General features: G+C 39.0%; 1 protein-coding gene across 1 annotated transcript in view; it reads left to right on the forward strand.

Moving 5' to 3' along the window:
• The window catches only part of dnah12 (dynein, axonemal, heavy chain 12), a 318,710-nt gene that overhangs the window by 116,278 nt on the left and 189,550 nt on the right, over positions 1 to 12,882 (forward strand). Inside the window, exons 25-30 of the mRNA XM_059649958.1 lie at positions 123 to 295; positions 4,220 to 4,372; positions 6,292 to 6,531; positions 8,596 to 8,841; positions 11,775 to 11,894; positions 12,131 to 12,240. Of these exons, the coding sequence (XP_059505941.1) occupies positions 123 to 295; positions 4,220 to 4,372; positions 6,292 to 6,531; positions 8,596 to 8,841; positions 11,775 to 11,894; positions 12,131 to 12,240 (1,042 nt within the window). The remainder of the gene's footprint in view (positions 1 to 122; positions 296 to 4,219; positions 4,373 to 6,291; positions 6,532 to 8,595; positions 8,842 to 11,774; positions 11,895 to 12,130; positions 12,241 to 12,882) is intronic.

Raw genomic sequence — 12,882 nt, forward strand, 5'->3', positions numbered from 1 at the left:
AACTACTGTCAAATGTTCTGAGTTCATGAACATCCTAAATAAATGCAAGTGTTTCTTTTGTTAAATTTTATTTCATGCTGTGTTCTATGTATAAGATTAAATTTAAATGTTTTTTCAAACAGGTGTCTCAAATGAGACTGACTTCCAATGGCTTGCTCAACTTCGGTATTACTGGCAAAATGAGAATGTCCGTGTTCACATCATCAACTGTGATGTAAAATATGCTTATGAATATCTTGGTAACTCACCACGTTTGGTAATTACTCCATTGACAGATCGATGCTACCGTACTTTGGTAAGTTCTTAAATGTAGACCACAAACTTGATTCTGTAAAATTAATTTCTCTCTTTTAGGGCAGAAACATGAAATATGTGTAAAGAATTTAAGTTTCTTCTAATTTTTATTTGTGGACTGAAATGGGAAATGGGCTTTTAAAAGTGAAGGATTGTGCAGGGTAACAAAGTATGGAGCTGGATGAACACATCAGGCCAAGCAGCATCTCAGGAGCACAAAAGCTGACGCTTCAGGCCTAGACCCTTCATCAGAGAGGGGGATGGGGAGAGGGAACTGGAATAAATAGGGAGAGAGGGGGAGGCAACCGAAGATGGAGAGAAGAGAAGATAGGTAGAGAGGAGAGTGTGCAGGGTACTTTTTTTTTGTAAGTGCTATTAACAGTATTATCTGTTCAGCCATGAGCAAAGTTGTAGATGAACTGGCACCAAAGGGATATGTCAAATGAGATTCAGGCAGAAGTGAGTAGCTGATTGTTCTGTGGAGTGGAGACAAGTTGGTGATGACAAAGATCTTTTGCCCACGAACAGCTATGTGATTGACTCCCAGGTGGCTTGTGGGTACAAACGATATAGACAAAAGCCTTTGAACCTCTGATAGGGGAGATGATATCTATTACTCACAGTTTAAAAAACACACCAAAAGCCTGAAGAAAGCAAGTATTTTTTTTCTCAGCAGTTGTTGCAAGCTGTTGCTTTTAATCAAAAAGTCAGAGACTTTATAAATTGTGAATCAGTCATTCTGCACACCCAGCAATCAAATGAAAGTACCTGGAGAAGAGATCAAGGAACAAAGTTCTGGCAAGACAAAAGAATCATCTCGGTGAACCCTTTGACAGGGACCATTGAATTTTTTATCCATGTATTCCCCTCTACCTATATTACCAGTGTTTTACTTTTATGTGCAGAATTGTGTGCAGCGAGTTTTATAAGGGGATTAGCATTTTAACTCATAGAGTTATATGTCAAGAGTCCGTAGGTATTTACCTGTAACAAGAATCTATTTATTTGTAATAAACAGCAATTTTTGTTAACTACAGAAAGTTGGTCTACACTTGGTGTTAACCTGGGACTATAAAAATAAGTAAATTGGGGATTTTTGTACACTTGATAAAAGCCTTTACCTTTGTGACAACTCTGGGAACAGCAGTGTTTGATTTCCTGTGTGCTGTCCAATAAGGCATGACACAAATCAAAATGCAGTGGGGATATTTGCCAGTGGTCTTTGTGTAATTTCAGGGTGCCTGTCCAAACGTATAGGAAATAGAGAGATCTAGTTGCATGGGATGCACATGTTTTCTGGGAGATCCAAATTTGACATGCCCACTGTATTTGCACTTTGCAAAGCTAATGGTTACTTGAGTATGGGACCAAATACATACTGTTTCTGGGAGTTCCATGTACTTTAGCTTAGTTGGTGTATAAATGGAGGACAGGATGTCAAATAAGTCAAGATGCACCAACTTCTAGCGGGGAGGATTGTGTACCTCATTGGCCGGGTCCAAGGCTGAACCAAGGAATAAAAAACATCTATTAATATTGTTGTTGAGGAGGAAGCTGGTGTGTCACATCCCATACCCCAGAATTGGCAAGAAACATTGGCCATGGGAAAGGTAGTAGTGGGGTTATGTTCAAAATGATGCTGGCCTCTCCTCCTCAAATTTTGGAAGGTCAATGCTGAAGGACCATCTATAATTGTGATTTATGAATTTTCAATCCTAGAAGCAATGGGTGGCATGGTGCCTCAGTGGTTAGGACTGCTGCTTCACAGTGTTGGGGACCCGGGTTCAATTCCACCCTCAGGCAGCTGCCTGTGTCATGTTTGCACACTCTCCTCATGTCTGTGTGGGTTTCAGCTGGGTGCTCAGGTTTCCTCCCACAGTCCAAAGATGTGCCGGTTAAGTGGATTAGCCACACTAAATTGCCCATAGTGCCCAGGGGTGTGTAGATTAGGTGGATTAAATATGGGAAATACAGGGTCATGGGTAGGGGGAAGGGTCTGGGTGGGATGCTGTTCGGAGGGGCAGTGTGTACTTGTGGGGCTGAATGGCATGTTTCCATGCGGTAGGGATTCTATTATATTAGCAGCTATCAAATTGCTGAATAATTACAAAAAATCTGATTCATATGAGCAGGGAGCTTCTTTAGTCACCTTATCATAAACTAAATAACAGATTGAATCTCTTGCGTTATAGTATATCATTTTTGTTTCCGTGCTTTTGTACTTCCACGTGAAATTGCACATGAATGTATTGTAACAGTGGCCAATGCACATGTTTTACAAACCTCTCCCTCTTCTACTTTTGTCAATTCTCTGCTGTTTGTACTCTCACAGTTTATCTTTGATTTTATCTTTCTCAATGTACTTTCCTCTGAAATATTATCCGTTTCAATTTAATTTTATAGAGCCTAAACTGAAAGTGCTTATGGCCACAGACTCACTTATCTGAACTTTCACTTCTAATAAATTACATAACCAATGCAGTCACCCATAATTTGTCCTGGAACACAGAATATCATAATAGTCTTCAAAATAATTCTTAGAATTTCTATGTTTTTAAATAATATTATTCTAATTCATTCCAAGCTTTCTATTTGTATCTATTTATTCCTTATTATCAAGCAAAGGAAAACAGTAACCAACATAATCTGTAAACAAAATAAATATTGCTGTAGTGATGGAGTATAAAAGTAAGCTACTTGTTCCGATTAATCCAGCAGAGGCATACGTGTTGCCTGACTTTCAATTGTTGATGACTTTAGTCTAACCATTATTTCAATATATTTTCTCTCCACTGATACTTGCAAATTCTTCATATTAATAATTGTAAGACCTATAAGACTCCTATATGATTATAGAAGTGGACGTAAGGCCATTCAGCCCATCGAGTTCACTCCGCCATTTAAATCATGGCTGATGGTCATTTCGACTCCACTTCCCTGCACTCTCCCCGTAGCCCTTGATTCCTTGTGAAATCTAGAATTTATCAATCTCTGCTTTGAAGGCATCTAATGCCCCGGCCTCCACTGCACTCCCTGGCAATGAATTCCACCAGCCCACCACTCTCTGGCTGAAGAAATGTCTCCTCATTTCCGTTTTAAATTTACCCCCTCTAATTCTAAGGCTGTGCCCACGGGTGCTAGTCTCCCCACCTAATGGAAACAACTTCCCAGCGTCCACCCTTTCTAAGCCATACATTATCTTGTAAGTTTCTATTAGATCTCCCCTCAACCTTCTAAACTCTAATGAGTACAATCCCAGGATCCTTAGCCGTTCATCATAAGTTAAACCTACCATTCCAGGGATCATCCGTGTGAATCTCCGCTGGACACGCTCCAGGGCCAGTATGTCCTTCCTGAGGTGTGGGGCCCAAAATTGGACACAGTATTCTCAATGGGGCCTAACTAGAGCTTTGTAAAGTCTCAGAAGCACATCACTGCTTTTATATTCCAACCCTCTTGAGATAAACGACAACATTACATTCGCTTTCTTAATCACGGACTCTACCTGCAAGTTAACTTTTCGAGAATCCAGGACCAACACTCCCAGATCCCTTTGTACTTCTGCTTTACAAATTTTCTCACCATTTAGAAAATAGTCCATGCCTGTATTCTTTTTTCCAAAGTGCAAAACCTCGCATTTGCTCACGTTAATTTAAACACCTTTGTAATTTAGTGTGAAAATAATGGATGGATGTGATCATGCACTAATTATCCATTAATTAATGGCATAAAATAAAGGTTCTCTATAAGGTATGTGGAGTAAGAAGGGTCAAGGCCTGAAATGTCAGCCTTCCTGTTCCTCTGATGCTGCTTGGCCTGCTGTTCATTCAGCTCTACACATTGTTATCTCTGGAGTAAGTAGCTTACATTTTATATATTGAAGAGATATTTTGCGATGTTGTTCAGATTACTATTTTCTTCACAGATTGGAGCCTTTTTTCTGAACTTGGGTGGTGCTCCTGAAGGCCCAGCAGGGACAGGAAAAACAGAATCAGTTAAAGACTTGGCAAAGGCAGTTGCTGTACAATGTGTTGTCTTCAACTGCTCTGATGGACTGGACTATATTGCTATGGGAAAGGTAATCAGCCATTTAGAAACTTATTCATGATACTTTTGAAGCTCAGTGAAGTTAAAGTGTTAGATTATGGAACTGTGGTTGGGACCGCTGTCAAAGCTGCACTTGTCAGTGAAATAGTCTTGTTTTATTTAACATAGAAGTATTCTAAACCACTTTATATAGGTTTTTACCAATTAACCTGGTCAGGGATGTAATTGACAACATCAGAAGCCAGGTGGAACTTGATCGCATGTGTTTTGATCCATTGCTGGGGATATTACTGCTGCACCACAAGAGCCTGTAAAACATTTCATATACAATTGCTTTCCTGTTGGCAAGAAACTAAATGTTACCACTTATGGTATTGTTTTATTGCACATGTTTGCGAAGAGGTGAAATACCAATTAGTTTGTCTTTATTTTGGTTAAGAGAATATTGATCAGCACATTAAGCTAATAGTTCTTCTTTAAACAATATTATGAGATCTCAAATATTCTGTTAAACCTTGCAGAACATTGGTGTAATATTTTCATCTACAGGATGGCATGCCTAACAGTCCAGTACTCCGTTACTTCTGAATTGGAATATTAGAATTGATCATGCTCAAATCTCTGAACTATGATTTTACCTTATTTTTCTGACCTGGAGAGTGACTGCAACAATGTCAGCTGTCAGCTATCAGCTCCTGACCCCATTACAGTTGACTCAAACTCTTTCAAAAAAGAGCTGAATTCCAGCAGTGAACTGAAAGTGATGGCCCTTGACATCAAGATCATATTTGACTAAATGAGGCAACAAGGAGCCTTTGCAAAACTGGAATCAGTGGGTATCAGGCAGCAAACTTATACTTGGCTCATAGGAGGGTGGTTATGGCTATTGGAAGTGAGTCATCTCAGTACCAGGACATCTCTGCAGGAGTTACTCGGGGTAGTATACTAGGCCTAAACATCTTCAGCTACTTCCTCCAACATAAGATCGGAAGTGGGGATGCTCGCCGATAATTGCACAATATTCAGCAATGTTTGCGACTCCACAGATTCTGTTAGAGATGATTTAACCACTGCCCGTTGACATTCAATTGTAGTACTATCTTTGAAACACCCCACTATTGACACCGTTTGGGTTACCATTGACTAGAAACTCAACTGGACACAGATGATTATTTCCTTTTTCATTTAACTTAACCAAGGTAGACTGGATAGTGAAGGAGGTGTTTGGTATGCTTGCCTTTAATGGCCAATTCATCGGGTATTGGAGTTGAGAAGTGATTTTGCAGCCGTACAGGACACTGCTTTGGCCACTTTTGGAATACTGCATTCAGTTCTGGTCTCCCTGCTATAGGAAAGATATTGTGAAACTCAAAGATTTACAAAGATGTTGCCAGGTTTGGAGAGTTTGAGCTAAAGGGAGAGGCTGAATAGATTAGGGCTATTTTCCTGGAGCGCAGAGGCCGATTGGGTGACCTAAGAGAGATTTATAAAATCACAAAGGGGATGGATAGGGTGTATAGCCAAGGTTTTCTTCCTTAGGTGCAGGAGTCCAAAACTAGAAGGCGTAGGTTTAAGGTGAGAGGGGAAAGATTTAAAAGGGACATAAGGGGCAACTTTTTCACACAGAGGGCATTGTCTATATGGAATGAGCTGCCAGAGGAAGTGGTGGAGGCTGGTACAAGTACAACTTTTAAAAGGCATCTGGATGGGTATATGAATAGGAAGGCTTTAGAGAGATAGGGGCCAAATACTGGCAAATGGACTAGATTAATTTAGGATATCTGGTTGGCGTGGACGAGTTGGACAATAGCATCTGTTTCCTTGCTGTACTGCTCTATGAATCTATGACTCTAAGCACTCAACACACTTCAACTTTGCAGTAATCCTGACAAACTAATATAAATATGAAAAAATAAAATAGCTTTGACGAGTTTATTTTGTTCCCTTCAGTTTTTTAAAGGATTGGCCTCCTCAGGTGCCTGGGCATGTTTCGATGAATTTAATCGTATTGAGCTGGAAGTATTATCTGTAGTAGCTCAGCAAATCCTTTGCATCCAAACAGCAATCCAAAACAATCTCGAGGTTTTTCTGTTTGAGGGAACTGAGCTACGACTGAATCCAAACTGTTTTGTTGCTATTACCATGAATCCAGGATATGCAGGACGCTCTGAATTACCTGACAATCTTAAGGTATTCATTATTTTGTTTGGATGCTGTACTTGTGGGTTTGTTGCTGGTTCAATTATTATTTTTGGGTACCATTTAATTGAACACTCTAGCTCAACCATGGATCTGCTTGTAGCATAATCTGGTTGGTGAGCATGAGTTTTTGAGAGTGGTCATGATTGAAATGTGCAAGGAGTAGATTAATTCTTAACCATTCCAGTTATTGTAAGTAGGCAAATTGGAGTTAGAAGATTAGCTCAATTTAAGTTGTATCAAAATAGCTGCTGTTATAATCTTGGCTGAAGTTATTACTGGACAAGTCAAATCCCAGACTGAAATTTTGCTTGATAATTGTTATTTTGTTTTATTGGTTTTAATGAGGTGGTCTTTCATTGAAACACAAAGATGCAATGCTGCAGGTTTAGGTTTAGCAATGAAACAAAAGTTCACTTCTGTTTCACTTTAATGTCTTTTGATTTTAGACTAAACAATTTATGTCAAACAAATATTTAAAGATTCCAAAATGGGTGGTAACAATACAATCCTATTACTGCCAACAACATCTGTTACTTTACTCAAACGTCAGCAAGAAGTCCCTTCTCTATACCACATAGTGTTTTACTTAGCTGTGGCTTCAGTTTGCTGCTGTGAGAATCTGATAGCTTCTTGATTCAAGATATAAGACATGACTTCAGCATGGTGGCTCAGTGGTTACCACTGCTGCCTCATAGCGGTAGGGACCCAGGTTTGATTCCACTCTCGGGTGCCTGTCTGTGTGGAGTTTGCACATTTTCCCTGTGTCAGCGTGGGTTTCCTCAGCGTGCTCTGGTTTCCTCCCACAATCCAAAGATGTGCAGGGTGGGTGGATTGGCCATGCTAAATTGCCTATAGTGTTCAGGGATGTGTAGATTAGGTGGATGGGTCTGGGAGCTGGTGTGGACTTGTTGGGCCAGAGGGCCTGTTTCCACACTAGAGATGCTATGATGATAAATTTTTCTCAGTCATAAATAATCCCTTCCAGGTTTTAACCAGTAATTTCACAGACTCCCTACATTGTGGGGACAAGCCATTCAGCCTGACAAGTCCACACCAGCTTCTCTGAAGAGCACCCCACCCAAACTCACCCCCTACCCTACCCTTCCCTACTCCTGCAACCCCCTTGGCTAATTGACCTAACTTACACATCCCTGGACACTATGGGCAATTTAGCATGGCCAATCCACTTAACCCACACACCTTTGGACTGTGGGAGGAAACCTACGCAAACACAAGGAGAATGTGCAAACTCCACAGAAATAGTCACCTGAGGTTGGAATTGAACCCAGGTCCCTGGTGCTGTGAGGTAGAAGTGCCACCATGCCACCCATTTCTGCTATGAAAATTTTAGATTAGATTTGATTCCCTACAGTGTGGAAACAGGCCCTTTGGCCCAACAAGTCTACACTGCCCCTTGAAGCATCCCACCCAGATCCATTCCCCTATAACCCACACACCCCTGAACACTATGGGCAATTTAGCATTGTCGATCCACCTATCCTGCACATCTTTGGACTGTGGGAGGAAACTGGAGAACCTGGACGAAACCTATGCAGGCATGGGGAGAATGTGCAAACTCCACACAGACAGTTGCCTGAGGCTGGAATTGAACCTGGGTTCCTGGTGCTGTGAGGCTGCAGTGCTAACCACTGAGCCACCGTGCTGCCCCAAATTTTACTAGACTTCTTACACCAAGGTAACCTATTTTAACAAGTCTAAACAATCAGCTGCTTTATACATCCAGATATAGCCAAGACTTCTAAAATCTTTCAAGCTGGTGGGGGGGATTTCTCCAGGACCTCCAACAATTCCACAATATTTTAGCAGAAATTGTAATGCCATATGCTGTTTACTATTGTTTGTTCATAACTTTTAAGTATTTCTTTAATGTGATATCTTTTTTTTAAAAAGTCTGAGAAAGATAAATTTGGAGGTGAATGGAAATGTGTTTACATTGGGAGAGTTTACGAATATATCGTTTGTAAAGGTAGTGGAAGGAGATTAAATAGTAACAGATGATAGCCAAACCCAAAATGTCAATGTTTCTTTCAGGTTCTATTTCGGACTGTAGCTATGATGGTTCCTAACTATGCGTTGATAGCTGAAATCTCTCTCTACTCATATGGCTTCCTCAATGCCAAACCATTGTCTGTGAAAATAGTGATGACCTATAGGTTATGTTCAGAACAACTTTCATCACAATTTCACTACGATTATGGCATGCGTGCCGTGAAAGCTGTTTTAGTAGCAGCTGGCAACCTGAAGCTGAAGTTCCCTACAGAGAATGAAGATGTTCTGGTAAGTTGTGAAAAACATACATTTAAGATAATGAATAATATAGTGTAGATGTTGACAATTTGAAATCAAATCATTTAAAATGCTGGAAAGCCACCACTAAACCAGGTAACATCTTGAGAGAGAAACAAAATGCAAGATTAAGTGGGAATATATACATTTATTTGAGATAAATCTTATCAATACATAAATCATTATCAAAATCCAGTAAGAACCACACAACATTTCTTTTTTTGAAAGCGGTGAAGCAGATGTGGCTCGTCATGAACAATTTTAGAGGACAGACTGTAGGGTCAATACTCCTCCAGTCTGTGTTAATTCAACAATGTTTAAATTATACAACTCTTAAGGTCTTTCTCTCTCAATGATGGTCCACAGCTACAAAGCTGAGAAAATAAATAATTATATTGAGAACTTTTATCTCACTGAAGAGAATTCAGGCCAGTCCACATCCGAACATCTGTTCTGAAAACTCTGCTCACATTAGGCAGAGAAATTCCACTATAGCAATTGAGGCAATCCACAATATCATCAAGCAACCAAAATATTCTCAATAAAACAAACTACAGTCTACTTAATCCTCATCACTTAATGTTAGAGGATCATTTAAAAAAATCTAAGATCCAAATCTTTGACACATTCTGTTTTCAGACTAACAAGCGGTAGAGAAACATTGCCTCTGCCAACCATAGCAACATAGATAGGAGCAGGGCAGGCCACTCGGCTCTTTGAATCTGCTCCCCCATTCTTCAGGATCATGGCTGATCATCCAACTCAATAGCCCAATCCTGCTTGCTCCCCATAACCTTTGATACCATTCGTCTCAAGTGCTATGTCTAGTCGTGTTTTGAATACATTTTGGCATCAATTACTTCCTGTGGTAATGAATTCCAAAGGGTCACCAACCTTAAATGGATGGCAGAGGTAATGACATGGCACTGAAAAACAGATAAACTACCACCTTTAACTTCATAGAGTTGCTTTTCTATTTTGGTGTTAGGATTTGATGGTGGATTTGGTGGGATCTAATGAAAAAGCTTCATGGGTTAAGTAATCCAAATTAACATATTTATTAGTAATATATATATTAAACAGTGATAACAGCTGGCCTTGAGAATTCAGGGTTCCTGGCACTGTTCAAGAACCCAGTCCAAGATGAAGTCCAACAGCAAGTAACAAATACATTAAGTTGGCAAAAAGTCTCACTGCCTTCTTACATCCCAGCCAGAGGTGAAGCCCACTGAATTAAGCAAAGTCCTTAACATTGTGTGATTCTGAATCTAAGATTATATGCTGTATCACCATTTCAAGGTACTTTAAGTACTGTTCCAGACATTCCAGAAAAACATCTCCAGGTGGCTTCATGTTTTCACACAGTTTAGTGTCACTTAGTTACCTCTCAGTCAAAACAGGTTGTTTTGCATGATTCTATTTTCCACATAATTTAACTTTATTTAAATTGATTGTTGTCATGACCAGTTAATCCATGGTGATTAATCTGTAATGATCTGGTTTGAGGATATCATTTTAAAGTCTACTGTTATAAAGCGAAGAGCAACTCCTCTCTGATAACAAAAGCCAAAACACGCAGAGAAGCTTACCTCACTTCATAATCTGTTAAAGGAAGCCTGAAAATTGGTATAACGTGCTTCTTTCCTCAATCTGTTTTAAAGGGGTGGTTAAATGAAATGAACTCCTGGCAGTCACTCTGTAATCAACAAGTAACAATTTATTTTCTAACTCTAACAGTGGACAAATTACAGAACTACTAACAAACCAGACAATTCTACCCTCAACTACTAACTATTCCTGAATAAAACAGAATTCTAATGGTATGCTGTTCCAATAGATAAAAGTACCACTTAGATAAACCAAATTAATAAAAAAAAGCTTTAAAATATAGTCTTTTGAAATTACAGCCAACATGTCTTCCAGAATGTTCAGTGCCTTTGCCTCTGTTCTTTAGTCAGGAATTCCTTTCAAATTCTTGTGTCTGGAATGTCAGCCAAGAGTGCCACTGTACCTTTTAGTCAGATGATATTTGCCTGAGAGCTTACAATTCTGCGAGAGCAGTGATTTTCTCTTTTGGGCTGCTGGTTGTTAACTCTAAGAAATGGCAGTTGCTCTCACACTGATTTTCAAATATCCTCTTCTTTTATATCCTTGATGACCTATCAATTTCTTATAATAGGCTTGGTCCTGGGTTATCAAAATCATCAGGTTTAAATTTAATTGGTTTTTAGTCTTTAAGTGCCTGGTTTAAATTAATTGGCTGATATTCAAACTGGTTGCTAATCGTGTAGTCTTTTGATACAAATGTTTCAATTTCAGGAACTCTGTTTGCCTGCTGCTGCTCATAGACATTTTTCTAAATCTCCAAGCCTAGAAAAAACGCATCATCTTTTAAAGGGACTACGTACTCTTTCCACCCCTATCATTTTACAAATAAATCCTAATGTCTGTCTTCCAATCCACAAGTGCTCTACTCAACCTTACAACACTATCACTACAGGTGTTCTTTGAGATCAGGCATTCAAGTTGTATAAGAGTAGTTAAGAATAAAACCATTGCACTGCTATGTGAAAATATAGTTGTAAATAATTATTCGTGTAAGTATGGAAACACATGTTCCATCATTCAGTGATATCGTAGAAATTCTTCCCTTGGTTCACTCCTGAAAGGTCAATTTCTAACATTAGGCTAGGTTCCCTAGTTCTAGATATCCCAGCCAGTGGAAAATAGTTTCTATCTTTCTGATATAAAGATCTACATAACCTTAAAAGTCTATGCTTAAACTACTTTTCTTCCTGTATTTTATCAAGCACAAGTTCTGAAAATTATTTTTGTTTTTCATTCAGATTGAGAAAATAAATTGCTTTATATCTTAGTGTATTTGTTTGTATAACTTGAAAACAATATTTCCATTTTGTCTTTAGTTGCTGCGATCAATTAAGGATGTGAATGAGCCCAAGTTCTTGTCACATGATATTCCATTGTTTAATGGTATAACAAGCGATCTATTTCCAGGTGTTGAACTTCCTGAAGCTGACTACCGGGTAGGAGTTTTATGAAAGATAATGTAATTTCAATAAAACAAAACAGAATATTAAATTTATTGTTGTAAGAAGGCATGATAAATTCTCTTCGAATATTGTTTCCTTTGACCCAGGATCCTTCTTAAATGTCTATATATTTTTGAAAAGTTACCTCCGCTCCTTTACTATCTTTTTTGTCCTCACATTGTTTACCTTTGATAGGTAAATTAACTCTTGTGTTTTTTTTAACAATGTAGCTTTTCCTTGAGTGTACTGTTGAATGCTGCAATAGGCAGAGTGTCCAGCCAGTGAAGCCTTTCCTGGCTAAAATGATCCAAACCTATGAAATGATGATTGTAAGACATGGGTGAGTGAGAATGAAGTGTTTCAGCTTTATATAAAATATGATAAATAATTTCTGGGCATATCTTGAATATTTGTGATAACTCTTCAAAAACAAATTTAACAATTTTTTGCTATGTGTAACACAACTACAATTTGTATTTATACTGTGCTTTTCATGGAGTATAACTTCTAATTAGGTTATCACTGAAGGGAAAATGAAAACTGAATAGCACAAAAAATTAGATTGAAGAGACAAAAATATACTCAGAGCAGAATTTTAATAAATGTATGAAAGCAAGGAGACAACAGCAATGATGAATCATTCACATTGTGTGTGCGTGTGCACAGGCGTGTGCGTGCGCATGCGTGCCAATGCAAAAGATCTCCTCCTGATCTTTTACATATTCCATCATGGAATTGCATGGGCAAGCCCAGGAAATGGAGCCATAGAGTCATACTACACAGAAACATACCATTCGGTCCAATTAGTCTACACCGACCATAATCAGACAGATACTAACAGATACCAGTCGATTCGATTCCCTCCACGTGATGTCAAGAAATGGTTGGATACGCTGGATACTGCAACGGCTGCAGGCCCTGACAACATTCTCGCAATAGTACTGAAGACTTGTGCTCTAGAACTTGCTGCTTCCTGAGCCAA

This window comes from Stegostoma tigrinum, chromosome 11 (genome assembly GCF_030684315.1).
Source record: "Stegostoma tigrinum isolate sSteTig4 chromosome 11, sSteTig4.hap1, whole genome shotgun sequence".
In the NCBI taxonomy this organism is placed as follows: Eukaryota; Metazoa; Chordata; class Chondrichthyes; order Orectolobiformes; family Stegostomatidae; genus Stegostoma; species Stegostoma tigrinum.